Source organism: Leucoraja erinacea, chromosome 2, assembly GCF_028641065.1.
Source record: "Leucoraja erinacea ecotype New England chromosome 2, Leri_hhj_1, whole genome shotgun sequence".
Lineage (NCBI taxonomy): Eukaryota > Metazoa > Chordata > Chondrichthyes > Rajiformes > Rajidae > Leucoraja > Leucoraja erinaceus.
Window position 1 is genome coordinate 136,484,320 of NC_073378.1, and position 27,541 is coordinate 136,511,860.

General features: G+C 45.4%; 1 protein-coding gene across 1 annotated transcript in view; it reads left to right on the top strand.

Annotated features, from left to right (window-relative positions):
• The window catches only part of mindy4 (MINDY lysine 48 deubiquitinase 4), a 210,121-nt gene extending 184,167 nt beyond the window's left edge, over positions 1–25,954 (top strand). The window contains exons 16-18 of the mRNA XM_055649066.1: positions 10,786–10,966; positions 18,078–18,150; positions 19,018–25,954. Of these exons, the coding sequence (XP_055505041.1) occupies positions 10,786–10,966; positions 18,078–18,150; positions 19,018–19,066 (303 nt within the window). The 3' untranslated portion in view covers positions 19,067–25,954. The remainder of the gene's footprint in view (positions 1–10,785; positions 10,967–18,077; positions 18,151–19,017) is intronic.
• The last annotated feature ends 1,587 nt before the right edge of the window (positions 25,955–27,541 follow it).

Below are 27,541 nucleotides of genomic sequence, written 5' to 3' on the forward strand. Positions count from 1 at the left end.
AGGAATGATCCTAGTGTGATGGAATCATGATTTAGCTAGTTCTGTTACTGAAGCTTAAATCCGAAGCATTAAAAAATAAGTTGGCTGAGGAAGATTGAGGAACTTGAATGAAAGATAAGGCAGCTGCTAAGCAATGGCAAACACTTAAAATAATGTGTAATTTGCAACTGATATTCCTTTAAGGAATAAAAACACACGGAGAAACGTGATGCATCTGGGCTAATATGAGAATGTTACAGGGTATTGGATTAGATGAGAAGGCTTATAATGTTGTCAGAAAAGAATGTTAAGCTAAGGATTGTAAAGGATTAAGAAAACAACAAAGCCTGAACAAGAAATTGATAGAGAGAATACTAGCCAGGGATACAAACATGGTTTGTAAAAGCTTCTAAACCTAAGGTGGAGTGTAATGAAAGAAAACACCGAATATAGGCACAAAATGCTGGAGTTAGTCAGGGAGTTGCATGGAAAGGTGGCATTTCAGGTGAGACCCTTCAGGGGTCCGGACCCAAATGGTCACCTATCCTTTTTCTCCAGAGATGCTGCACGACCTGCTGAGTTTCTCCAGCATTTTGTGTCTAACTCTGCAATAAATCAACATCTACAGTTCCTTTCTGTTACCTATTGAAAGTAAGCACCCATCTGTTGCAATCAGAGATGGGAGATATTACACTGAATAGGGAAATAGCAGAGAAATGTAATAATTACTAGACTAAGTCACACAGACTCACACACAGACTCACACACAGACTCTCTCACACACACACACACACACACACACACACACACACACACACACACACACACAGACACACACACAGACACACACACGCACACACACACGCACGCCCCCTCCACCTCACACATACACACACACACTAACTCAGTCACTCACACACCCACATACACACGCGCGCACACAAGCACACACTCACACACACATACACACACATACACACACAGACACTCACACTCACACACACACACATACACACACACACACATACACACACACAGACACACAGACACACTCACACACACAGACATACACACACACACACTCACACACACGCACTCATACACTCATACACTCAAACACACATACACTCACACATACACACACACACACTGACTCACACACCTTATATATGGTAGTACTTTCTTGAATACTCACACGGCCTCTCCTCTTTGGGGCTTCCGCAGTCAGCGGGTCTTCCGCAATCAGCGTGACCTCTGCACTTACCGGGAATTACGCAATCAGCGCGACCTCTGTACTCACCGGAAATTACGCAATCAGCGCGATCTGTCCACTAAGGGGAAGTCACAAAATGAGCGGGACTTTTGGACTAAACACAGTCGGACCTAATAAAGCATTTATTCCTTCCAAACACAGTCGAACCTAATAAAGCATTTATTCCTTCCAAACACAGACGGACCTAATAAAGCATTGCAGTTTCAAGCACAGGCAGGGCAGCAGGCCAAACAACTCATGGCATTGTCATTAAGGGCTAACAAATCATTTATTGCAAATACATTGCAGACTCACAGTTCAGTTGATTCACAGCTTAGGATGACAGTTGTGGCCTCTTCCACGTGATCTTCCAGAGTGACTGACTCGCGTCCAGGCACCCAGGGTTTTATAGTCCTGCAACCCCCCCCCGGAACCTTAATCGCCGTGATTGACAGACGAGAGAACCAATCGGCTGATCTCAAGGTTTTTTAAACATTCATAACTTTTTTATTTTCCATCGATGGGAAAAACCCTCGGGGCTGCCTCAGCAGAGGAGGACTGTGAGGAAGATGGCCAAAAATCACATCGATACAGGGTAGCGTTTTTTCTAAAATCAATATACAGCACAGACAGGAAGTGGTCAAGATGAGACTTTTAATTATATAGATTTCATCTTGTTTTCACAGTAGAACACTGAAGAAATATTCCAAAAAAGCATGGATTTAATTACGAATGGGCACTACTAAATCGGATTTAGCAGCTGTAAAGAAGTAGTACAGGAATTATTCATTATTAATTAGATAAATCTGACACATTCCCTGGACTAGATAGCATACATCCTTGAGGTTGAAAACCATTGGCTCCAGTTTTCCTTAAATTTTGGAATATCCTTAAATTTGGATAATGGGCGGCACAGTTCAATCCTAAGCTCGGGCACTGTCTGTGTGTGGAGTTTGCTCATTCTCCCTGTGACAGGGTGGCTTTCCTCCAGGTGCTCCAGTTTTCTCCCCTATCCCAAAGATGTGTGGGTTTGTCAGCTAATTGGCCGCTGTAAATCGCCTCTAGTGTGTAGGGAACTAGTGTGCGAATGGGTGCTCAATGGACTCATTAGGACCTGTTTCCATGCTGTATCTCGAAACTAATCTCTTTGCAGATTGGTAGGTAGTAAACTATTCCAGTATTCAAGGAAGGCAGGAGGGAGAAAACAGAACTCGAGGCTAGGCAGCACAAGAGATTGCAGATAATGGTATATAGAACGAATACAGGAAAGATGCTGAAATAACTCAGTGGGTCAGGCAGCATCTGCAGAGGGAATTGGACAGTCAAAGCTTCAGGGTGAGACCTTTCATCTGGACTCAAACCAGATGAACTGCCTTGACCCGAAACATCGGCTGTTCATTTTGCTGCCTGGCTGGCTAAGTTCTTCCAGCAACTTTCCATTTTTAGGAGGAGTGGCAAGTAGATTCGACATTGGAAGTAGGAAAAATGCCAGATTCCATAAAGAACCAGTGAACAGGATCTGGGGATGAATCAACATAGCTTTTTGAGAATGTAAACAACAAGAAGCAGATACATTGGATGCAATGTATCTGGAATTTCAAAAAGTAAGTGACACGGTGGGGCAGCGGTGGAGTTGTTGCCTTACAGCACCAGAGACCCGGGTTCGATCCTGACAACAGGTGCTGTCTATACGGAGTTTATACGTTCTCCCCGTGACCTGCGAGCGGGTTTTCTCCGGGTGCTCCGGTTTCCACCCACACTCCAAAGATGTGCAGGTTTGTAGGCTAATTTCCTTGGTATAATTGTAAATGGCCCCTACTCCCTTGTAGGAAACGGGGATAGTATGGGGATTGTTGTTGGTTGTTGCGGACACTGTGGGCCGAAGGGCTCTTTCTACTCTTTATCTCTAAACTAAACTAAACAAAACATATCCCTCCATTCCCCGCATATCATCGTGCCTATCTAAATGCCTTTCAAATGCCTCTGTCATATCTGCCTCCACCATTACCCTTGGCAGTGTGTTCCAGGCATCCACCACCTTCTGATAAAGGATAATGGCGGCACGGTGACTTTGGTAAAAATGGTAAATTGTCCCTAGTGTAGGATAGTGCAAATGTACGGGTATAGCTGGGCCGAAGGACCTGTTTCCGTGCTGTAGCTCTAAACTAAACTAAACTAAACTAAACAAAGATCGGAAGTAGGAAAAATGCCAGATTGCATAAAGAGATTCGGGATAAAATAAATCAAAGATAGACACAAAATGCTGGAGTAACAGGCAGCATCTCTGGAGAGAAGGAATGGGTGATGTTTCAGGTCGAGACCCTTCATCAGACTAAGTCAATTGGATAAATTCAACATGGTCTTTTTAGAATGTAATGGGCCTGTCCCACTTAGGCTATTTTTAGGCGTCTGCCTGCGACTGTCATTGTCGTAGTAGGTCGCTGAAAAAACGGCGACTGGACCCCCCTTCGACATAAAAATTGAAATAGGATCATACTTTAACAACAAATAAAAACGAAGTCAGTACCAGCGACAACCTACGTCATCCTGGCGACAACATGCGTCATCATGGTACAACAGCACCTACGTCAAGAGAAGTCAAACTACACTTGTTGGTGTCAACCCCACTGTTGCCGAAAAGTATTGAACATTTCAAAATCCAGCGGTGACCAGAAAAACGCTACGATTATTTGGGCGACTGAGGAAACTACTCACGGCCATACGGGCGACATCCGGCGACCATGTGGCGACTGACTAGTCACCTGCAGTCGCCTAAAAAATCACCTAAGTGGGACAGGGGCATAACCAACAAGTTTTATAGGCAGAAACATTAAATGCAATGTACCGTATCTGGATTTTCAAAAAGTAAGTGTGAATGAGTGATCGATGGTCAGCATGGACTCAGTGGGCCAAAGGGCCTGTTTCCTGTTTCCATCTCTAAACTAACCTAAAGTGGATGTTAGACTAAATGAAGGTTCCCGGAAATAGACGAACAGCAAATCTCATTGATGCTCAGCCATTCAATTTAGTCCTGATTATTGTCTATGTTCCTATTCTCTTCATACCCTTTGATGCTTCTGTCTAGAAATCTCCCTCCTCACATAATTTCAGTGCTTGGCCTCCACAATTTTCTGTGATAGAATGCTACAAAATCACTATCCTCTGAGCAACGAGATTTCTCTTCATTCTCTTAAATCTCTCCTCTCTCACCACAATTATATTACAGTATAGAAGACAGCCATTTATGCATACTGCTGTGGCACAAATGTCCAGTCAAAGCTGTGGCAGGGAGGGTTGCAGATGATAATGGATCCAGGCTTGCGGTTGGGGACCACAGAGGGAGTTCAATTTATGCAGATGTGGCAGAGATAACACTTCTTATAAATGGAATCCGTGTGCTGATGATGTGGAAAAACTGAAGTCGCTTTCTGAAGTAATGTGGTCAACATACTGTACCTAAATTTAACATTAATGATCTCTGCTATGTCTTGTGTTAGTTATGTGCTGACTAGATAAAACCTGTTGTATTCCATCTTGAAACATCCTTGATTACAAAGAGAGAATATTTAGAGTAGTTCCACATTCATTGACTCCATACCACATGTTCTTGTACATTACAAAACAAATCTGAGCCATAGGGAGAGGTTGAGTAGGCTAAGACTTTATTCCTTGGAGTGCAGGAAGCTGTTGAGGTGATCTTGTAGAGGTGTATAAAATCATGAGGTGTTGCATTTTGGGACGTCGAACAAGGGCAGGGCCTACTCAGTAAATGGTAGGCATATGGGTAGTGTTGTAGAGCAGAGGGATCTAGGAGTACAGGTACATGGTTCCTTGAAGGTCGAGTCACAGGTAGATAAGGTGGTCAAAAAGGCTTTTTTTGCATTTTGGCCTTCATCAGTCAGAGTATTGAGTATAGAAGTTGGGTGGTCATGTTGCAGTTGTATAAGACGTTGGTGAGACCAAATTTAGAATATTGTGTTCAGTTCTGGTCACCATGTTATAAGGAATGATATTGTCAAGCTTAAAAAGGTTCAGAGAAGATTTACGAGGATGTTGCCAGGACTAGAGGGTGTGAGCTGCAGGGAGATGTTGAGTAGGCTGGGTCTCTATTCCATGGAGCCCAGGAGGATGCGGGGGGATCTTATAGAGGTGTCCAAAATCATGAGAGGAATAGATCTGGTAGATGCCCAGAGTCTCTTGCCCAGAGAAGAGGAATCGAGGACCAGAGGACATAGGTTCAAGGTGAAGGGGAAAAGATTTAATAGGAATCAGAGGGGTAACTTTGTCACACGAAGGGTGGTGGGTGTATGGAACAAGCTACCAGAGGAGGTAGTTGAGGCTGGGACTATCCCCTCAGTGGGTCTAGCAGCATCTGTGGAGGGAAATGGACAGATTATCTTTCCGGTCTTTATGATCAGTCATGATCACATTGAATGACGGTGCTGGCTCGAAGAGCCGAATGGCCTACTCCTGCATTATTATTGTCTCCTGCAAACTATTGTCTATTGTCTATCGTTTAAGAGACAGTTAGACAGGTACATGGAAGGGACAGGTTTGGAGGGATATGGACCAAGCGCAGGCAAGTGGGACAAGTGTAGCTGGGACAATGTTGGCTGGTGTGGGCAAGTTGGGCCGAAGGGCCTGTTTCCACACTGTATGACTCTATGACCCTATGAGGGGAACAAATAGGGTGAATGTCTTTGACCTTGGGTAGGGGAATCAAAAGCAAGAGGACATACATTTTTATGGCAAGATATAATATGAACTTGAGGGGGCAGTCGTTTCACTCAGAAACTCAATGGGTATATGGAACGAGCTTCCAGAGAAGTAAATATGGAGGAAGGAACTACAGATGCTGGGTTACCCCGAAAATAGACACAAAAAGCTGGAGAAACTCAGCGGGTCAGGCAACATCTCTGGAGAAAAAGAATAGGTGATGTTTTGGATTGGAACCTGAATCTGAAGAAGGGTTCCGACACAGCATTTAAAAGGCACTTGGACAGGTACATGGATAGGAAAGGTTTCGACGGCATCCCAAGGGCTCATTGTGGGTGTTGCATGTAGACCAAAAAAGTGACTCTCACGATACCAGTTCACATCAAAGCACAGCATGCAGTCTTGTGTAGCAAGCTGCTTCCTGCTTCTTCAGCAGATCAGTTGCCCTCAACCGTACGTTATTGTTCACTCATCTTTCAGCGGTTCCTACATTGCTGCCTTTGTCTCAAATCTCCCACATACCACATTAAAGGTCACAGCCAGTGTGCATGAACGGAAATCAGGCCCTTCAAAAGGATGTAGGATAGGCACTTGCCTCTGGACTAGGCACCACAATTTTCTAAGGACTTACAGGGGAGGGGAGGGGGGGGGGGGGGGGGGGGGGGGTGAGGTGACATTTAAAGAGGGGCCCAGACCACCAGTTGATGGAAAATAGGGGGTGGAACTGTAATGGTTCTGTGATGTGTAAGAAGGAACTGCAGATGCTGGTTTAAACCGAAGATAGACACCAAATGCTGGAGTAACTCAGCGGGACAGGCAGCATCTCTGGAGAGAAGGAATGGGTGGCGTTCCGGGTCGAGACCCTTCTTCAGACTGATGTCAGGAGAGTGGGAGATACATAGATAAGGAAGTGTAAGGTGTGAAAATAGCACAAAGGGAATGAGATTAAGGAAAAAATAGAATAGACCATTGCTGGGAAAGGTAGCGACAAAGCAAGCAGAGATAAAATGTAGTCGGAGACAGTAAGACTGGCCAGAGAACTGGGGAGGGGGATGGATGGAGAGAGAGGTAATGCAAGGGTTATTTGAAGTTAGAGAAGTCAATGTTCATACCGTTGGGGTGTGAGCTGTCCAAGCGGAATATGAGGTGCTGTTTCTCCAATTTATTCTGGGCCTCACTCTGACAATGGAGGGGGCCCAGGACAGAAAGGTCAGCATGGGAATGGGAGGGGGAGTTAAAATATTGAGTAAACGGGAGATCAGGTAGGTTTCGGAGGACTGAACTAAGGTGTTCAGCGAAACAATCGCCGAGCCTGCGCCTGGTCTCACTGATATATAGGAGTCTGCACCTGGAACAGCGGATACAGTAGATGAGGTTGGAGGAGGTGCAAGTGAACCTCTGCCTCACCTGAAAAGACTGTCGAGGTTCCTTTGACGGAGTCGACGGGGAGAGATATAGGGACAGGTGGAATCACAGATTCTGTGATTCTAACTTAAATTTACATTGTTGGTTTTTTTTTTACCCTGAAGGCATTTTACAGGAGCATTATCAAGCAATGTTTCATGCCACGACCTAGCTGCCTGTGATAAAAATTGAGGATGTGCAAAAGATCAAGATTCAGGGCTGATATCTCGTTTGGTTACAGAATTTGCGAGAAATGAGGCAGTTTTCAACTGTATCTCGATTCATGTGACAATAATAAATCAATATCAATACCAATATCATAAAAGTATCAGTGTGAAATTGAGGATGAGAATTCTAACATGGAGGTTGCTCAATTTAATGTCTAGAGTTCAATTCCATCAATGGACATTGCTTGGTGCACTGATATAGTGTCATAGAATCACACAGCACAGAAACGGACACTTCAACGCACCCAGTAACATACAAAGTGCTGGAGGAACTCAGCAGGACAGGCAGCTTAATGGAGGGCATTGACAGATGATGTTTTTGGTCAGTACCCTTCTTCAGTCTGATCAGTCTGAAGTATGGTCCCGATTCAAAACATTGTTCATTTCCCTCCACAAATACTGCCTGACCCACTGTTCCTCCAGCATTTTGTCTTTTGCACAAGGTTCCAGCATCTGCTATTTCTTGTATCTCTTTAAACTCACCTGATTAATGCCAACCATCAACAATCCAGTTTTACACTGATCCTGCCCCCTCCCCCCACCTTCGTCCCTTCAAGCCCCACCTGGACTCATGCCTATTTCTATCCCTCCCCTTCTTACATTCCTTCCTCTAGCTTCACTATTCGTAACACTTCAATCCTTTTGTCTAACACCTACTGTCTTTTCATCTCTGACCTTTGTCAACTATCCACCCTGACGTATCAATCTATTACCTACCAGGCATTGTCCTACCCCTCCTCTCTTCCAGCTTTCTTCCCCTCACCCCCTCCCCCAACAATTAGTCTGAAGAAAAGTCCTACCTATCTGAAGAAACGTCACCTACCCATTTCCCCCAGAGATGCTGCCTGACCCACTGAGTTACTCCAGCACATTGTGTCGTTTCCAGTTTAATCTCCCCACATTCTCATCAACTCAACTCCCCCTAACCCGACTGCCAACCCCCAAATCAAATGCCACTACTCATTTACAATTTACAGATGCCAATAAGCCTACTGACCCGCACATCTTTGAGATGTGAGAGCACCTAAGTGGTCATAGGGAAATCATGCAAACTTCACACAGACAGAACTGACGATCAACATTGAATGAAGGCTCAACATTGGAGCCTTGAGCCAGCAGCCACTGCACTGTCCCAATATCTTATAAACATTCTGTAAGCTAATCACTTTCTAGTTTGAGGGAGACTGCGTAGCAGGTAGAGCCGCTGCCTCACAGCACCAGAGACCCGGGTTTAATCCTGACTTTGGGTGCTGTATGTGTGGAGTTTGCCCGTTCATCCTGTGACTTTGTGGGTTTCCTCCAGATGCTCTGGTCTCCTCCTGCATCCCAAAGACGTGCAGGTTTGTAGGTAAATTGGCCCTCTGTAAATTGCCCCGAGTGTGTAGGGAGTGGAAGAAAAAGTGGCATAACATAGAACTAGTGTGAATTGTTGTAAAAAAAAAGTGGGAACTAATTGATGGTCGGCGTGGACTCGGTGAGTCTAAGGGCCTGTTTCCACGCTGTATCTAAGCTAAACTTAAAACCGCACTTAAAGCAATTTTCTACTTGTCTATTAAACATTGCCTGCCAAAAGGAAGGACATATCAGTTGTTAGTGTTCATAACAGTAAATGGTTGCAGTTGCCGATGTCACTGCAATGCCTGCTGAGGGTAGAGAGCAAAAAATATAGTCGTGCTGGAAAATGAGAAGGCTGAAGAAGATGGCAGATGGCAATTTGAAGCTATATTTTCCTCAATAAAGCACTATATTTATGCAATTTTATGTGGTATTATAAATTAGTTGGGTGCCAAGTTTCTCATAAACTGGGTAATGGTTATGTTGGAGTAAGCCACAAGACATGCCCGGCAGTGGGAATTAGACTGAAGATCAGCATGTTGAATACACAATGCAGACTTGACCTTGAAAGGGAGACTGAGCAACGTGTCCACTGCTTCTTTCAGGTTGTCCCAAAGCACTTTACAACCCATGAAGGTGTCCAGGGGCAACGTGTGGTGACATTTCTGTCAGATCTGACTGTCCATATGCACACAGCAATATCCCACGAACAGCAGTGTTACAAGAACTGTCCACTTTATTTCAGGGATCTTAGATCATCATTTAAGATAGAACGTGTAATTGGTTTGTTGTAAGCGAGTGAGTGAAAGGTTACTGGGTGGATGGGGATATTGTTGAACTTGGGCAAATAAAAAAACGTAGGCACTTGGGTAAATACAGCACAGAAAATAGGCCATTCGGCCCAACTTGCCCATGCCATCCAATATATACCCCATCTACACTAGTCCCACCAGCCCACGTTTGGCACATATGCCTCGAAACACATCTATCCATGTATCTGTCCAAATGTCCTTAAAAGTTGTACCTGCCCACTTCCTCTGGCAGCTTGTCCCATACATCCACCACCCTCCTTATTAAAAAGTTGCCCCTCAGCTTCCTATTAAATCTTTCCCCTCTCACCTTAAACGTATGTCCCCTGGTTCTTGATTCCCACGTCCCATCCACTGTAGTCCGATTTGCCTGCGTTTGGTCCACATCCCTCTAAACCGTTTTGATCCATGTCCAAATGTCTTTATAAGTTGTATCTGCCTCAGATACCGTCTCTGGCAGCTCGTTCCATGTACTCACCATCTTCTGTGCGAAAACATGGCCGCTCAGGTCATGGCTGCATTAGATCTTTTCCCCGCTCACATTAAACCTATGCCCTCTGCTTCATGATTCCCTTACCCTAGGACGAAGACACATATATAGTTTAGGTTATAACCAGTCTTATTGAATGGCAGGGCAGGCTCGAACAGGTATCCCTACACTTGATTCATATCACATGCTAAATGGGTCTATGACTCGAAATGTCAGTAAATGCCATTTTTACATTTAATGCTAAGAATATTAGGGTGACACAATGGCGCAACGGTAGAGTTGCTGCCTTACAGCGCCAGAGATCCGGGTTCCTTCCTGGCTACGGGTGCTGTCTATACGGAGTTTGTATGTTCTCCCTGTGACTGCGTGGATTTTCTCCGGTTGCTCCAGTTTTCTCCCACATTCCAAAGACGTGTGAGTCTGTGGGTTAATTGGCTTCTGTAAAAATTGTCCCTTGTATGTAGGATAGAACTAATGTATGGGTGATCGATGGTCGGCATGGACTCAGTGGGCTGAGCGGATGTTTCCACGCTGTGTCTCTAAAACTAAAACTAGTATGGATATCTTTTCCAGGTTGGATCCTTCCTGAAAACGCCAAAGTTTCCCATTTGGGTAGTGTGCAGTGAAAGCCACTTCAGCATCTTGTTTTGCCTGAAGAAGGAACTACTGAGCGACTGGAAATTTGAGAGGAGATTCGACCTATATTACTATGACGGACTGGCAAATCAGCAGGATGAAATCCGACTAACAATCGGTTTGTAACCCATTCCCATGTGCGTGATTAGTTGGAGACACAAGGTAGAGCCACTGCCTCACGGCGCCAGAGACCCAGGTTCGGTCCTGACCTCGAGAGTTGTCAGCCAAGAGTTTGCGCATTCTCCCTGTGACCGCAAGGGTTTCCTCCTACAAAGACGTGCGGGTTTGTAGGTTAATTGACCCTGTAAATTGCTCCTAATGTGTAGGGAGTAGGTACCAAAATGGGATAATATAGAACTAGTGTGAGCGGGTGGGCTGAAGGGGCCTATTTCCATGCTGTATCTCTAATCAGATGCTGGAATCTTGAGCACAAAACACAAAGTGCTGGGGGAACAGGTCAGGCAGCATCTGTGGAGGGATATTGACAGACAATGTTTGGGATTGAGACCCTTTGTCAGATTGATGTAGAGGTTGCCTGGTATAAAGAGGTGAGGTGAAGGAGGGTGGGGAGCGAGGGTATGGAATGAGCTAGCAAGAAAGAGGTGGATCCAGGTAAGGAGAGATTGATTGGCAGGTCAATACCATCCTTCTGTCATAAGGTCATAAGTGATAGTAGAGTTAGGCCATTCTGCCCATCAAGTACCTAAGTACAGTGACATTTTACTTGCTTACAGTTCAATGACAATCCTACCATATATTAAGCACAATCATACTAAGAACAAGAGTGTAAGATAGACCACACTGAGTCAGTTCACTAGAGTCGCCATCATTCAGGCGCCATCTTGTACCCTTTAAGTCCAGAGTCATAAAAAAATATCAGAGTCTTAACATGGCCGTAAAAGCTCCCTGTCTTGGCGGCGGCACTGTGTCTGAACTGTAGACGTTGTCCTGGCCGTGTCCTCTACCGTTGCTCCACAACTCCGTGCCGCAACAGGCCGCGTCAGATCCCGACGCTTGGCCACGTGGAGCGGCGTCCCATCTAATGGAGCCCCAGGCTGCTGCAGGGCCTCCAGTGCCCACTGCACTGATCCGCCCACTCCACCACCTCGGCATCGCCCCACCACCGTGCCACAGTTTAGGCACCATCATGAGTTGTACATTAAAACTAGGACACTAGAAATGTAGGGAAGAAATTACAGGAGCCCTGGCGGAGATAATTGCATCTTTTTTATCCACTGGGGAGGTATCGGAAGGCTGGAGAGTGGGTAATGTTGTGCCTTTAGTTTAGAAGGTCTGTAAAGGCAAGCCAGAGAACTACAGGCTGGTGAGACCAACGATAGTGGTGGGGAAAAGTTACAGGAGGGGATTCTGCGGGACATGATCTACCAGCAGATGGAAATGCTTGGACTGATGAGAGACAGTCAAGTTCAAGTGAGTTTATTGTCATGTGTCCCTGATAGGACAATGAAATTCTTGCTTTGCTTCAGCACACAGAACATCGTAGGCATTTACTACAAAACAAATCAATGTGTCTATATACCGTAATATAAATATATAAACAAATGACTAAATAAATTGATGAAGTGCATATAACAGATAATTGATTATTAATAATCAAAGTTTTGTCCGAGCCAGGTTTAATAGCCTGATGGCTGTGGGGAAGTAGCTATTCCTGAACCTGGTTGTTGCAGTCTTCAGGCTCCTGTACCATCTACCTGAAGGTAGCAGGGAGATGAGTGTGTCGCCAGGATGGTGTGGGTCCTTGATGATACTGCCAGCCTTTTTGAGGCAACGACTGCGATAAATTCCCTCGATGGAAGGAAGGTCAGAGCTGATGATGGACTGGGCAGTGTTTGCTACTTTTTGTAGTCTTTTCCTCTTCAGGGCGCTCAAGTTGCCGAACCTAGCCACGATGCAACCGGTCAGCATGCTCTCTTTGTGCAAGGGAATCATGTTTTACAAATGGAGTTTTTTGAAGAGGTGACAAAGGAGATTGACAAGGGCAAGGCAGTAGATGTGGTCGACAGGAACTTCAGCAAGGCCGTTCACATGGTCAGCTAGTTTGATTTGATGATACTTTATTGTCACATGTACCAAGGAACAGGGACATTCTTTCCTTTTGCATACAATACACAAAGTACACAAAATGTTGTCACGTTTCTGGAGCCGACAAAGTTATAACAGTACTCATTAGAGTCATGTTGGTTACTCTTTGTTCTCAGCATCTCCCCCCCCCTCGGGTTTATCTTCATTTTCAGCGGCGTGGCCCGACCACCTTTCCGCAGCCTGTCCTCAGCCCATCTGGAAGGCTAGACCACATGACAACCAGGTGAAGAAAACCCAATGGATACAAAATTTGCTTGGTGGAAAAGGTTGGGAGTGTGGGGAGCTGCCAGTAATGGAGTGTTGCTGTTCAGATTACATCTGTGGTCATTGGTGAGCCACAGGGATCTGTGCTGGGTCCACTATTGTTTGCCTTCTGTATTAGTGATTTAGATGACAATGTTGTTAACATAGTATGATAGAGTGATTCAGTGTGGAAACAGGCCCTTCGGCCCAACCTGCCCATACCAGCCAACATGTCCCATCTACGCTAGTCCACCTGCCTGCATTTGGCCAATATGCATCCAACCCTTTCCTATCCATGAATCTGTCTAACTGTTTCTTAAATGTTGGGATAGTCCCTGGCTCAACTGTCTCCTCTGGCAGCTTGTTCCATACACCCACCACCCTTTGTGAAAAAGTTACCCCTCAGATTCCAATGAAATCTTTCCCTTTTCACCTTAAACATATGTCCTCTGGACTATGTTCTCTAGTTGACTTAAATTAAATTAGTTTATGTTTAGTTGAAGAACACTGCAGAGTAACAGGCACATGGGCCCAGCCAGTCCACGCTGATCATTCCCACTAGCTCTATGTTATCCCACTTTCACATCAATGGGGGCAATTTACAGAGGCCAATTAACCGACAAACCTTGTTATGCAATCCAAACATAGAATAGTATAGCACAGGAACAAGCCCTTCAGCCCACAATGGCTAAGCTGAACGTAATGTAGCAATGTTACAAAATGTTGAGATTTTAGAAATCAAGTCTGCAATTTATCCCATCAGATAAAGCATAAAAAGAAGTTTAATTTGACATCTAATTCACTTTCATATCTTCTGTATTAAAAAAGTTATGGCCATTTTAATGCTCGGAAATTAGCAACTTGTTCCCTATTGCTTTTGCATTGACAACACTAAAGCTGTGATCGAGGACAGTCAAAAGTCCATAACTTTCTTAAAAATTAAGAGAACTGAATGAAATTTTCAGTTGTTATAGGTTGGAGCATTCTGAAACAAATATAAAACATATTACTTGGATGACCTGAAATTAAAGCATATAATTAGTCAAGTCAAGTCAAGTTTATTTGTCACATACACATACGAGATGTGCAGTGAAATGAAAGTGGCAATGCTCGTGGAACAACAAAACAACCAAACAAAATTATAAACACAATCATAACACACATATTATAGTTAATTACCTAATTGTAGTTAATTACAAAATTGACCATTGTGACGGAAATAGTAATAAACACCCAGACTGCCTTGAAAATTCAAAAATGTGATATTCTCAAGATCAGAACTTTAATATTATTGTATTATATGCTGTAAGTCCGTAACAAATAGGTAAATAAATGACAATTTCTAGCAATAGACCAAGTCTTTATGGAGAAGATCAGTTGCTAGCTGGTACATTGGCATATCATAATCAGTAGCATCATCATACTCCTCAGATTGTAACCATTAAGCAACTCTGTACATCTTGTTTTTCCTAAACTTTTCAATTTTAGCATTGTAAACTACAAGTTTTTGCTCTTCAAACCATGCATGACATGCCTTCTGTCCACTACTTTCCCATTAAGAATGTCCTGTGGATTCCATTTCTTAAGAAAAGGATATATTCTTTTAATAGCCTAATATCCAAATACCAAACTAATCCCATTCACACAAGAATTCACAATATAACATGATTTTTAAATCTCATTGTCATGAATTCATGTCAGATGGAAGGAATTTGATGTTTAATTCCAATAACTTAATCTAGAAACATCCACTCAATATAATAATGTTTTTTATTTTTTTGCACAATACGTGCAACTAAAACTGATATTTAGTAGAAAAATATTGACTATGGATAGACAATAACGCAAAATATAGACGATTTAGATGCTCTTATGACATGATTGTCCAAAAAAAGAGCATTTAAATCATCTTGCGAGTGGGTTTTTCTGGAACGCGATCGATTGGAACGTTGCATTTGCGGTGAATTTGAACCCCATATCGGCAGGAAAAACACTGCTGGTTCATATGGGGCCCAAATCACATTTTCGCAACGTGAAATTTGATTAAAGCCATCCCAAGAAGCAAGTTTATATGTAAAATATACGACTTGCGTGTATATACGTGTTTTGTCCCGTTCTTGAGATCCGTCATGTTGTAGGCGTTGAGGACATTACAAGTAGCTTTTTATTTTAATCCAGTGATTAAATTGTCCAGCGATTTAAAAAAAAAAAACCATATCGAGAACGGAAGTCCGGTCGATTTTTCATCAGCAGCTAGCAGCCCGAGGAAGTCTGCCTCCGACAGGCAGGAGTAAAACGGCATTTTAATCCCGCCCCACCTCCCCACCCCAAAGGCGCCAAAGTCGCGCACTCGGCCAGTGGCAGAACTGCAGCGTCGCTGAAGGTATGTTTTGTAACATCGCTACATATTGCTAAGCTAAACTATTCTCTACCTTCACATGATCCGTATCTATTTAGAAGTAAAAACAAATAGTAACAATCTCAAATAACAATCTCAAAGAAATTTCTGCTGGTCCATACCCCGCCTGATTAATTTCCATTTCTGGTTGTTCATACCCCGGCTAATTAATTTCCATTTTTGCTGGTTCATTTCCATTAATTTCCATTTCTGCTGGTTCATACCCCGCCTGATTAATTTCCATTTCTGCTTGTTCATGCAGAATTAATTTCCACTCCAACCTTATCGTTCCCCAGCCCCGCATGGCCCGATTTTACCTTCTCCCCAAAATCCACAAACACAATAGTCCTGGCAGACCGCATTGTTTCTGCTTGTTCTGCCCACCTAATTAATTTCCTGTTACCACACCCACTTTCCATCACATGCATTGACAATTAAACAGTCTTGAGTCCTTATCCTTGCCTTTATTCCTTGCAAGGTGCAGTAATGTCACTGTCATTAATTCAGTCCGTCTCTACATCTATTGCTCTACATTCTGGGTGAATCCGTCACTTTTTCATATTCCTCCACATATCTCAGCTCCTTAGACGACTTCATAAGATCCGCCTAGGGCAGCACCGTAGCACAGCTGGTAGAGTTGCTGCCTTACAGTGCCAGAGTTCGATCCTGACTGTGGGTGCTGTCTGCATGGATTTTGTACTTTCTCCCCATGGTGGGTTTCTTCCTGGTTTCCTCCCACCCCCCAAAGATGTGTGAGTTTGTAGGTTAATTAGTTTACGTTCATTATTGTACAGTGAAAAGTTTTGTTTTGCATGCTAACCAAACAGATCAGACATACCATACATAAATTGTACTCAAACTTGTACAATAGGTAGAGCAAAGGGGAAGATACAGAGTGCAGAATATAGTTCCAAGCATTGTAGCGCATCAGTTCCAGAGATGCTGCAAATTGTTCTGGTGTGTATGGAGTGGGTGTAGAAGTGGGATAACATACAGTTAATGTGAAAGGGTAATCAATGGTCTGCATAGACGGTGGGCCGAAGGGCCTGTTTCCAATCTAGATCTCTGAATGGGCTTGGAGTGTTTAAGATGCCATTGAAATAGAAACATAGAAAATAGGTGCAGGAGTAGGCCATTCGGCCCTTCGAGCCTGCACCGCCATTCAATATGATCATGGCTGATCATCCAACTCAGTATCCCGTACCTGCCTTCTCTCCATACCCCCTGATCCCTTTAGCCACAAGGGCCACATCTAACTCTTAAATATAGCCAATGAACTGGCCTCAACTAGTGTAAAAAATGTTTTTCTCATCTCGGTCCTAAAGGACTTCCCCCTTATCCTTAAACTGTGTCCCCTTGTTCTGGACTTCCCCAACATCGGGAACAATCTTCCTGCATCTAGCATGTCCGACCACTTAAGAATTTTGTAAGTTTCTATAAGATCCCCCCTCAATCTTCTAAATTCTGGCGAATACAAGCCAAGTCTATCCAGTCTTTCTTCATATGAAAGTCCTGACATCCCAGGAATCAGTCTGGTGAACCTTCTTTGTACTCCCTGCAGGTAGTTGTTGGTTATGTCAGGTCAGGCTTTCAATGGATTTAGGTCCCTGCTGCTTAAAATTAGCGTTCTAATTATCTGCCGGCATTCTGAGTCCCAGAAACAATAACGCCTCTAACTTCTGGTAGAAGTGTCGTTTGTTCTCAGGAAGCTGCCTTTTGTTTACGAGGACATGTTGTGATTTCACTTCTGTTACGCATTTCTTTCCTGAATACGTTTTTTAACCTGATTACATGGAAAACTGACGTTAACTCTCAGGGAATCAAAGCTCTTCAAAGAAACATCTAACCCTGAAGCCAAATGCAAAATGCAGAAACAAAAATAGAAGAGAGACACAGTGCTGGAGTACCTCAGCGGGTCAGGCAGCATCTCTGGAGAACATGGTTAGATGGCTTTGTTTAGTTTAGTTTAGTTTAGATATAGTATATAAACAGGCCTTTCAGCCCACCAAGTCAATGCCGACTATTCTACACATATTGATTGTATTCATGTGCAGAAAAGATCTGCAGATGCTGGTTTAAACTGAAGATAGATACAAAATGCTGGAGTAACTCAGTGGATCAGGCAGTATCTGTGGAAAAAAGAAATAGGTGACTTTTGGGTTGGATCCCTTCTTCAGACTAGATTATATTCATGTATAATTTTTTTTTGACAGGAAAGGCATCACACTACCTTGGTACACGTGACAATAATGAACTACACAATACTAAACTAAAGTAAATGGGCAATAAGTATGAACCACCCTGTGCTTGAGCAAAGCCAAGCTACTCCAGTCAGTAGCTCACGTCCGCAGGGGTCAAGGGAAAGTTATTTTTGCCTTTTGGGTGCTCATGAATCTATTTCAGATTGTCCAGACTGATTTTGTTTTTTAACCAGCACAAGAGAATGAGTGACTGTAATCCTACACCCATTGTTGTCTTCCAGATGCATCGGAGAGCTGTTCGTTGGAAGGAGAAGAGGATTTAATTCCTCCATTGGAGCTGTGCATCAGGACCAAGTGAGTAGGAGTCATACAGCAATAAAACAGGCCCTTCGGCCCAACTTGCCCACACCGGCCAACATGACTCAGCTACACTACTCCCACCTGCCTGCATTTGGCCCATACCCCTCTAAACCTGTCCTATTCATGTACCTGTCCAAATACTTCTTAAACGTTGTGATAGTACCTGCCCCAACTAACTCCTCCAGCAGCTCATTCCATAAACCCACCACCCTTTCTGTAAAAAAAAAGTTACCCCTCAGGTTCCTATTAAATCTTTCCTGCCTCACCTTAAGCCTATGTCCTCTGGTTCTCTATTCCTCCACTCTGGGCAAGAGACTGTGCATTTACCCTATCTATTCCTCTCATGATCTTATTCACCTCTATATTATCACCCCTCATTCTCCTATACTCCAAGGAATAAAGTCCCAGCCTGCTCAACTTGCTCAGCCCCTCAAGTGCAAATGATTTGTGTACCTGTGTGCACATGCAGTTGGGGCATCTGCTGTGAATCCACAATTGCGGAGGAGTGGCAATGTGGCCTCTGTAGACTTCTAAAACTGCTTTGTACGAATGAGAAAAGGCACAAAGTGCTGGAGTAACTCAACCGGTCAGGCTGCATCTCTGGAGAACATGGATATATGACATTCCAAAGACTTACCGGTTTGTAGGTTAATTGGCTTTTGTGAATTGTAAGTGTAGGATACTGCTCGTGTACGGGGTGATTGTTGGTCAGTGTGGACTCGATGGGCCGAAGGGCCTGTTTCCACGGTGTATCTCTGAAATAGAGCAAGATGCCCACGAATGAAAGGCAAGATTGCATCCATCTGTAAGGGAGGTGATTGTTTGTTAAAGACTGGTCTTCTGTGCCTTATATTTCTCCAGGTGGAAGGGAGTGTTTGTACATTGGAATGGATCGGAGCCCATCCTGTAATGCAGTGGACCACAACGTCAGAAGTGAATTGTGTAGGAATCACACAGCTGCAACACCTTCGCTTCCTAGGTGCCGCGGATGATAACGAGAGAGGCCTTTCACCTTGTCGATCATGAGTTGGCACTCGACAACACCTCCATCCATTAATTTCCCTCATTTCCTCCGAATATGGACCAGGGTTGGGGGGCGGGAGGTGGCGATTATATCCCCAAGGTGTACGTTTGGGAAGGCCAGGCACCAGCATGTCCCATGGACAAGATGCCAGAACATAGTCTTACTACACCCCAAGGTAATACATCAGATGTCCTGGGATAGGAGACCTTCCCACCTACCATTCACATAAGACGCAGTGGAATTCAAGTGTATTAGCAATGATACATATATTGCGTGGGGTCACAGGGAAACGCTAATCAAATTTGGTAGTACCTTGAGTGACGAGGATACAAAGCCGATACCTTTATCCACGTTTCTCTCCCAAGTTGACCTGGGTTCAGCAGATGCAACCTTAAAGTGTTGTACTTGAGTTAATTTTACTTTAGAAATTAGCAGAAGTGAAGGACACCAATTTGGTGTTGAGTCTCATGTCATAGGAGCAGAATGAGACCATTCGGTCCCTTGAATGTACTCCACTCATCAGGAGCCTCCGATTTAATGGGAGACTATAAAGTTCTTTAATAATTCAGCACAGTTCCTTGATGTAAATTCAGCAACAACACAAAGCCTTTATCTGCTCAGCGGCCATAATAGTGCTTTTGTTGCTGAATGTAATAATGCTCAATGCAACAAGGGGGCATTTAATTTTGGCCCTTCAAATAAGTCTAGATCGCAAGGCTTGCTCCTGATGATTTCCATCTATTTAGGTGGAGTTCATAGGTTGTAAAGAGGAGCAGTCAGTGCAGACCCCAGGCCCAACTCAAAAACTTGCCATTCCATTAAAGCAGGTGAGTCTGTCTCGTCACCACCTCACTGCGCTGCAGCCGTAAGCACACCGCCTCACTTGCAGTGGTCCATAGGTACACTTCCTGGCATTGAGCGGTCAATGAACGGTGATGTGGGTGTATCAGGGATGGGGAAGGAGAACGGTAACAAGCAGACCAGGCGGGAGCATCAGAGTGAATGCTGCGGGTATGAGGAGAGGCATAGAAGACTTATGTTGAGTTTGAGCTTCAGGCCTCCTGTGGTCCCACCATCGATTGGTGATGTTGCCATTATTGACCTGAGCCAAGCCAGTCCATTAGCCCCACCCGATCAATGTGAGGGTTTATTACAGCTGTTAGTCTATGCATTCACTGACAGTATTTCAAAAGCTGCTTCTACATGTATCTGCAATGTGAACACAAATTTATCATGGGAATTTGACCACCCTATTTGGACCATCTTTTACCACAAGGTCTTCTTATAGTCTCTTATACTCTCTGGAGACAAACACAAAGTTTGTAAATTAACTTCTGGGGTTGCCGGAAAAATGGCCAGGAGACCCTAACCTTTTTGTTTACATAAGAGTCCGAGTGTTTTTAAGAACAAGATATGACCCATTTTACAAATTGTTCCCAGTATCAATAATTTTTGCTCCATATCAATAATGATGCTGCTTTAAGGAAAGTGTCTATCCACCAATTTTACACAAACTGCTGGACAGTATATCTCGTAGTGTTTAGTTTATCCTGGTTGAGAACTAACCATTCATGAAATACAAGTGAGTGAAAAGAATCACAGGAACTTTTCAAAAAGTGACTCTTTAAAACCTGTCTTGGCTTGCGTTCATTACGAACCAGTTTGGCCAAAATAGGTTATTGGCTGTGCATTTAGTTCTATCTGTGGGATTTTTCCTGTACAAATTGGTACATCAGTCACGGGACTTCAGCATGTCCTTACGCTGCTAGGTCTATTAGGTTTGTTCTCATCTTTCCTTTCCCTGAGATCCCTTTCATGGAGTTAACTCATCACCTCTACCATATTCCACCCAAGGCCTAAATGAAGCCACCCGATGGCATCTTTGGTCTCCCATCCCAATTTCTGCACTGTCCTTCAAGACGGACCTGTCCTGCCAGTTTCTAGTCAGGAACCGAGGCTGCTCTGCACAACTGAGGCACAGCGGATGAGAAAATCTCCCTCCTGCCTGTGTGCCAACTAGTTTTGCCTCCAGTTCCCCGTGTTTTTGTCTACTGTTGGGAAGCCCTTTAGATATGACAGACACAAAATGTTGGAGTAACTCTCGGAGGAACACGCAAAGTGTTGGAGTCCAGGCAACATCTCCAGAGAAAAAGGATGGGTGACGTTTCGGGTCGGGACCCTTCGCGTCACCCATCCTTTCTCTCCAGGGATGTTGCCTGGCCCGCAGAGTTACTCCAGTACTTTGTGTCTTTCTTTGGTATATAGCAGCATATGCAGATCCTTTCTGCACATCCCTTTAGATATGACCCATGACTCACAGAAACCATGGTAGCTTTCTAATTGACATATTTTCACAATTTGATACATATACCTTTAAATGTTTGCATACGTACTAAGTTCAAACTTTATTTTCTGTAAGTGGCGGCCAAGTATTTAAGTCGTTGTCCAAGTATGAGTCAAATCTAGTATGTATTCCGCTGGAGAGTGACTAATCCTTTGGTAATGCTTGGCTGTGTCCATTGCTTTAGGTTGGTTGAATCAACATACCCAATGTACATTCAGGTAAAGATCTGTTTATCTATTCATTTCTTCCTGGTTATTATCTCTAGCCAGGCAGTGAGAAATACTGTGCTCTTGCATTGTTTTGTGTGTGCAGTAAAAAGAATGCTGTGGATTTCTTAAATAGCTATTTTGTTTAAACAAAAAAGACTAAACTAACTTAACTCGATTCACTGGAGTCCTGTGCCACTTCACACACATGTAACGTTGCAAAATCTGTGTTATAATAAGTTGAATAGCACTTTCAAAAAGCACCGGAGGAAAAGCCACTTACTTGGCTGCTTCCCCCGCTGTTTGACTTTGTGCTTCCTATGAGATGTTCGCTAAGTGCATGGAGCTCTAATCCATTGAATATGTGTACTTAACCAAATGTTTCATTGCGACACGCCTGTGTATCAAGAATAACGAGTGTGCAGGCAGCAAGTTGGCTGCTGAAGTGTGCAGTAACTGACCGCCATTTCCACCACCGTGCCGTGCTTGTGGGTTAACTCGTGGATACTTTTATAAAAACTATTCATTCGGTAATTTCACAAGCACCTTTGATTATACTTTGAGCAAAATTTTTGAAAATGTCTTATTTTTACTGTGCTGGACGTGCGACAAAGACTCTGTTGTGTAATTTACAGCTTTTGTGCTGCCGGGCTTGCTAGGAGAGTGGAATTACACTGGGTTAAAGCACTGGTGATGAGGTGATCAGCCATGCCAGCCAGCAATGGGACCAGCTTATACAGAGGGAGACTCAAAAAGCTTGAGTAACCCAGCGGATCAGGCAGCATCTCTGGAGAAAAGACATAGGCGGCGTATCGGGTCGAGATTGACAGATTGTATAGGCCAGAACACAAGGGAGAGTTCTATGTCCTTCCAAGTAGTGCCTTGCGATCTTTGACCTGCGAACAGACATCGTTATATTTAACATATCATCTGAGCAATAATATACCTGCAAATGCGGTGTAGTTCAGTTTAGAGATGCAGCATGGAAACAGGCTTCTACAGCCCATCGATTCCACGGCAACTATAGATCACCCGTTCACACCAATTCTATGTTATACCACTTTCCCATCCACTCCCATGACGGGCAATTTTGCATAGGTCAATTAATCTACAAGCCCACATGTCTTGTGGGGGGGAAATGAGAGTTTTCTTTCAGTTCCACTTTGGAAGTTCTGGCCGAGACTTTGTGGTCAAGTTTCTGCAGTGAACGTGGCTCCTGACATTGAGGTGAAAGGAATAAGACTCATCTGAGGCTCACTCTCCACCTTTGACTGGTGTTGATACGTTGTTAGTTTAAAGACACAAAGGGCAGGAATAACCCAGCGGTCAGGCAGCATCTCTGGAGGACATGAATAGGTGATGATTCGGGTTGAGACCGACCTGAAACATCGCCTATTCATGTCCTTCAGAGATGTTGTCTGACCCACTGAGTTACTGAATCACTTTATCTTCTTTTATAAAGCAGCATGTGCAATTCCCCCATAGTCTTATAGCATGGAAATGGGCCCTTCAGCCCAACTTGCACACACCAACCAACAAGTCCCATCTACGTTAGTCCCACGTGGCTGCATTTGACCCATATCCCTCCAAACCTGTCATATCCATGTACATGTCCAAATGTTTGTGAAATTTTGCAATAATCCCTGCCTCAACTACCTCCCCCAGCAAGTCACTCCACAGACCCACTACACATTATGTAAAAAAAGTTACCCTTCAGATTTCTCTCATGATTTTATACACCTCTATAAGATAGTGTGTGGCTAGGGCCGCACCCACCGGCGGCTCCGCTGAGCCTATAGCTACGGGAGAAGCTGGCAAAAGAATGTGGTGCTTCTACCACCAGCGCTGGCGACTACTGCTGCCTGAACAATGCCACCATTGCAGATTGTTATCCCATCCCCCACATCCAAGACTTCTCCGCCCATCTGGCCGAGGCTCAGTTCTTTTCGAAAGTCGACCTAGTCGGGGGTTACCACCAGATCCCCGTGCGATCGGAGGATGTGCCGAAGATGGCGATAATCACCCATTTCGGGTTGTTTTAGTTCCTGCACATGCCCTTCCGCCTCAAGAACGCCGCGCAGGCCTTCCAAGGCCTGATGGACACCGTGGGTCGGGGGCTCGACTTCCTGTTCATCTACATGGAAGACATCATCGTGGCTAGTTGCTCGTGGTAAGAGCATTGCGCCCACCTTTGTTTGTTTTGCCAGCGCCTCAACGAGTACAGTCTGGTAATCAACCCTGACAAATGCCAGTTCGGCTTCCATGCCATTGACTTTCTGGGCCACCGGGTGACGCAGCACGGTGCTGTTCCTCTACCGGACAGGGTCGAGGCCATTTGCCCATTCCCATGGCCTTCCACAATGCGGGGCCTTCAGGAGTTCGTGGGGATGGTCACATTTTACCACCAATTAGTGCGGGCGGCGGCAAGAATAATGCGGCCGCTCTTCTAGTTGTTAATCTGAAAGCAGCGGGATGTGCAGTGGGACGATGTCGCCGTGGCGGCTTTTGAAGGGGTGAAGGAAGCGTGGGCTCGGGCGACGATGCTGGTGCATCTGCGGGTCGACGCCCCTCACAGCCCTAACCATAGATGCCTCGGACTACGCGGTCTGCGGCGTATTGGAGTAGTCGTTCGACGGTCCCTGGCGGCCTCTCGCCTTTTTCAGCCGTCAACATAACCCGGTGGAGAGAAAGTGTAGTACGTTTGACCGGGAGCTTCTCGCCTTGTACCTGGCGATACGGCACTTTCGGTATTTCCTGGAGGGCCGAGACTTCATCGCTTTCACCGACCATAAGCCCCTCGCTTTCGCTAAGGTTTCGGAACCCTGGTCTGCCCGGCTGCAGCTTACAGCTTACGTCCATTTCCAAAAGTACCACAGACATCCGCCACAGCACCGGAAAATGTAACCTGATCGCAGACGCCTTGTCCTGCCCAGCTATTGCAGCCGTTCTCGACGCTGCCCCGGGCATAAACTATTCCGCCTTGGCTGCTGCGCAGCTGGCGGACGAGATGCCAGCCTACTGAACTGCGATCTCGGGTTTGATGCTCGACGATGGGTCCCTCCTGCATTACCATCCTGTGCGATGTGTCCACGGGGCAGCCCTGACCTATTGTTCCGGTGGCTTGGCGCCGTCGGATTTTCGACGTTATTCATGGATTGGCCAACCTGTCTATCCAGGTGACGGTGGCGATGGTTGCTGTAGCATGGTTTGCAGAAGCAAGTCAGTCGTTGGGCCCGGGCGTGCATTCCGTGCCAAACATCAAAGGTGCAGCGGCACGTCCGGGCACCTGTTCAAGAATTCGCAGTGCCTCGCAGGTGCTTCAACCATGTTCACGTGGATATCGTGGGGCCGTTGCCTCCGTCCCGAGATATCTCGCACCTGCTGACGGTGGTGGACCGTTTTACTCTGTGGCCGGAGGCCATCCCGCTCATGGACGCTTCTGCCCTGTCGTGCGCTCACTCCCTATTGGCCCATTGGATTGCTCATTTCGGATTGCCGCTGGACATTTCATCCAACCAGGTTGCCCAGTTCACATCCGAACTGTGGTCCACAATGGCTCGCCTGTTGTGGACACAGCTCCACCACACAATGGCATATCATCCCCAGTCGAATGGGTTGGTGGAGCGGTTCCACCGTCATCTTAAGGACGTCTTGAAGGCTCGCCTCATGGGTCCCGAATGGATGGACAAGTTGCTGTGGGTCTTGTTGAGGATTCGGACCGCCCCGAAGGAAGATTTGGCTTTTTCATCAGCTGAGTTGGTCTACGGCGTTCCGCTCGCCGTTCCCGGGGAATTTATTCCGGCCGCTGATGGGTCCCTGGAACCGCCGTCATCTGTGTTGGTCCGTTTGCGGGCGAGGGTCGGCGCCCTGTCCCCTGTCGCAATGTTTTGTCATGGTGTGGCTCCGTTCCATGTGCCGTCGGCTCTCGCGATGACCACATGTCGCCCTTGCAGCGCCCTTATGAGGGTCCCTTTCGGGTGCTGCGGCACGGGCTCACGACTTTTGTGTTTGACATAGTGGGCTGGCAAGGGACTGTGTCTGACTCGGTTGAAGCCGGCCCATTTGGACCTTAGCGTGCCAGTACAGGTGGCCCAGCCTCGCCATCTGGGGCGTCCACCATCCCAGGATGTCCCGAATTCGTCCAGACTGGGCGGGCCCCCCGTGTGTGGGGACGTATGTACGAGTTCTGACCGCCTCGTTCCGCTTCCCGTTTCAGTGCCTCTGGTTCTGGGGTGGGGGGGGGGGGGGGGGGGTCATGTGGCGGCACCGGATGGTGAGCCACACACAGTTCACACCCTCGGCTCTGGAGCGGGACGTGACGTGTCTTGGTGAAGGGTGCAGGTCACGGGGCTCCCCTGGGGAGTATTGCAGGTCGGGAACACCCGTGCCTAGGGGGAGTAGTAGGGAGCTATATCATTCGATAACATTAAAGATTTCTTGGCTGGACAAACTTTGTGTCCCGCCTCATTCTTGGCTGGACAGCTTCGGGTCCCGCCACAAGTGTCTCTATTATCAGTTTAACATGTTTCTACTGGAGGTGAGTGAATCAGCCATTTTGGAGGAGGTTTGCAACTTCCCTGTATATTTGACCGTAACTAGAGAGGGAAAATTTAGCCTAATTCCCTATTCCCGACACCTATTCCCGAGGTTTCCACTAAGTCTGGGCGGAGTGCTGAGTAAATACAAACCTGGTATAGACACAAAATGCTGCCACATCTCAGTGGGTCAGGCAGCATCGCTGGAGAAAAGGAACAGGTGGTGTTTCGGGTCGGGACCCTTCTTCAGACTGAGAGAGATAGACACAAAATGCTGGAGTAACTCAACGGGCCAGGCAGTATTTCTGGAGAAAAGGAATAGGTGATGTTTCGGGTCAAGACCCTTCTTCATACTGAGAGCCCCATGTCTGACTAATACTCAATCCCATTAGTCTGATCAACCAGCCACTCCCTTCTCTGCTGTTTTAGACCTTGAGCTCTAAATGGTTCCTGGATGACATAGCAGATGGTAATGTAGCAATTGCTCGACAATAAATGAACTGTTCATTAGATGTGTGAGGGAGATGATTGTATATAAAATAGATTTGCTACATTTCCTCAGACAATGCTTCCACAAGTGCTCATTGTTTGCAAATCTCTAGATCACGAGGTTAATGGCAGCACTGCATGAAACCACATTCCTTTTGTCTTTTTAAGTGTCTGGCATCGTATAAACGTGAGAAGTATGAAACTGAATCAATGGCTTTTGTGAGACAGTCTACCCACAGACAGTAGGTCAGTAGCCTCTTCCTGTACTGCAGGTTCTGCCAATCAAAAATACTAGTAAATCACAGTCAAGAGAGAATTGGGGCAGCATGGTGGCACAGCATTAGTGTTGCTACCATAGGGTATGATACTGACTTCGAGTGCTGTCTGCACAGAGCTTGTACGTTCGCCCGTGACCTTGTGTCTTTACTCCGGGTGCTCCGGTTTCCTCCCACACTCCAAAGACATGCAGGTTTGTAGGTAATGGAGGTAAATTGCCCCCAGTGTGTAGGATAGAGCTTGTGTCCGGAGTGATTGCTGGCCAGCACGGACTCGGTGTGCCGAAGGACCTGTTTCCACGCTGTATCTCCATAGTCTAAATTGCTCTAAAGTTCCAATCCCAGTTTTTTGGGGATTAGACTTTCTCCAGGGGCTTTGGTGATCGATGGATATAATTTCAGCTGAAGTTGGTGAAAAACCACCGGCGTTATTTACGCCCTTTTCTATAGTGTGGCCATGAATCATCCTCCCAATCAGGAAACACCCATGTTTTATGATTCTGTGATTATCG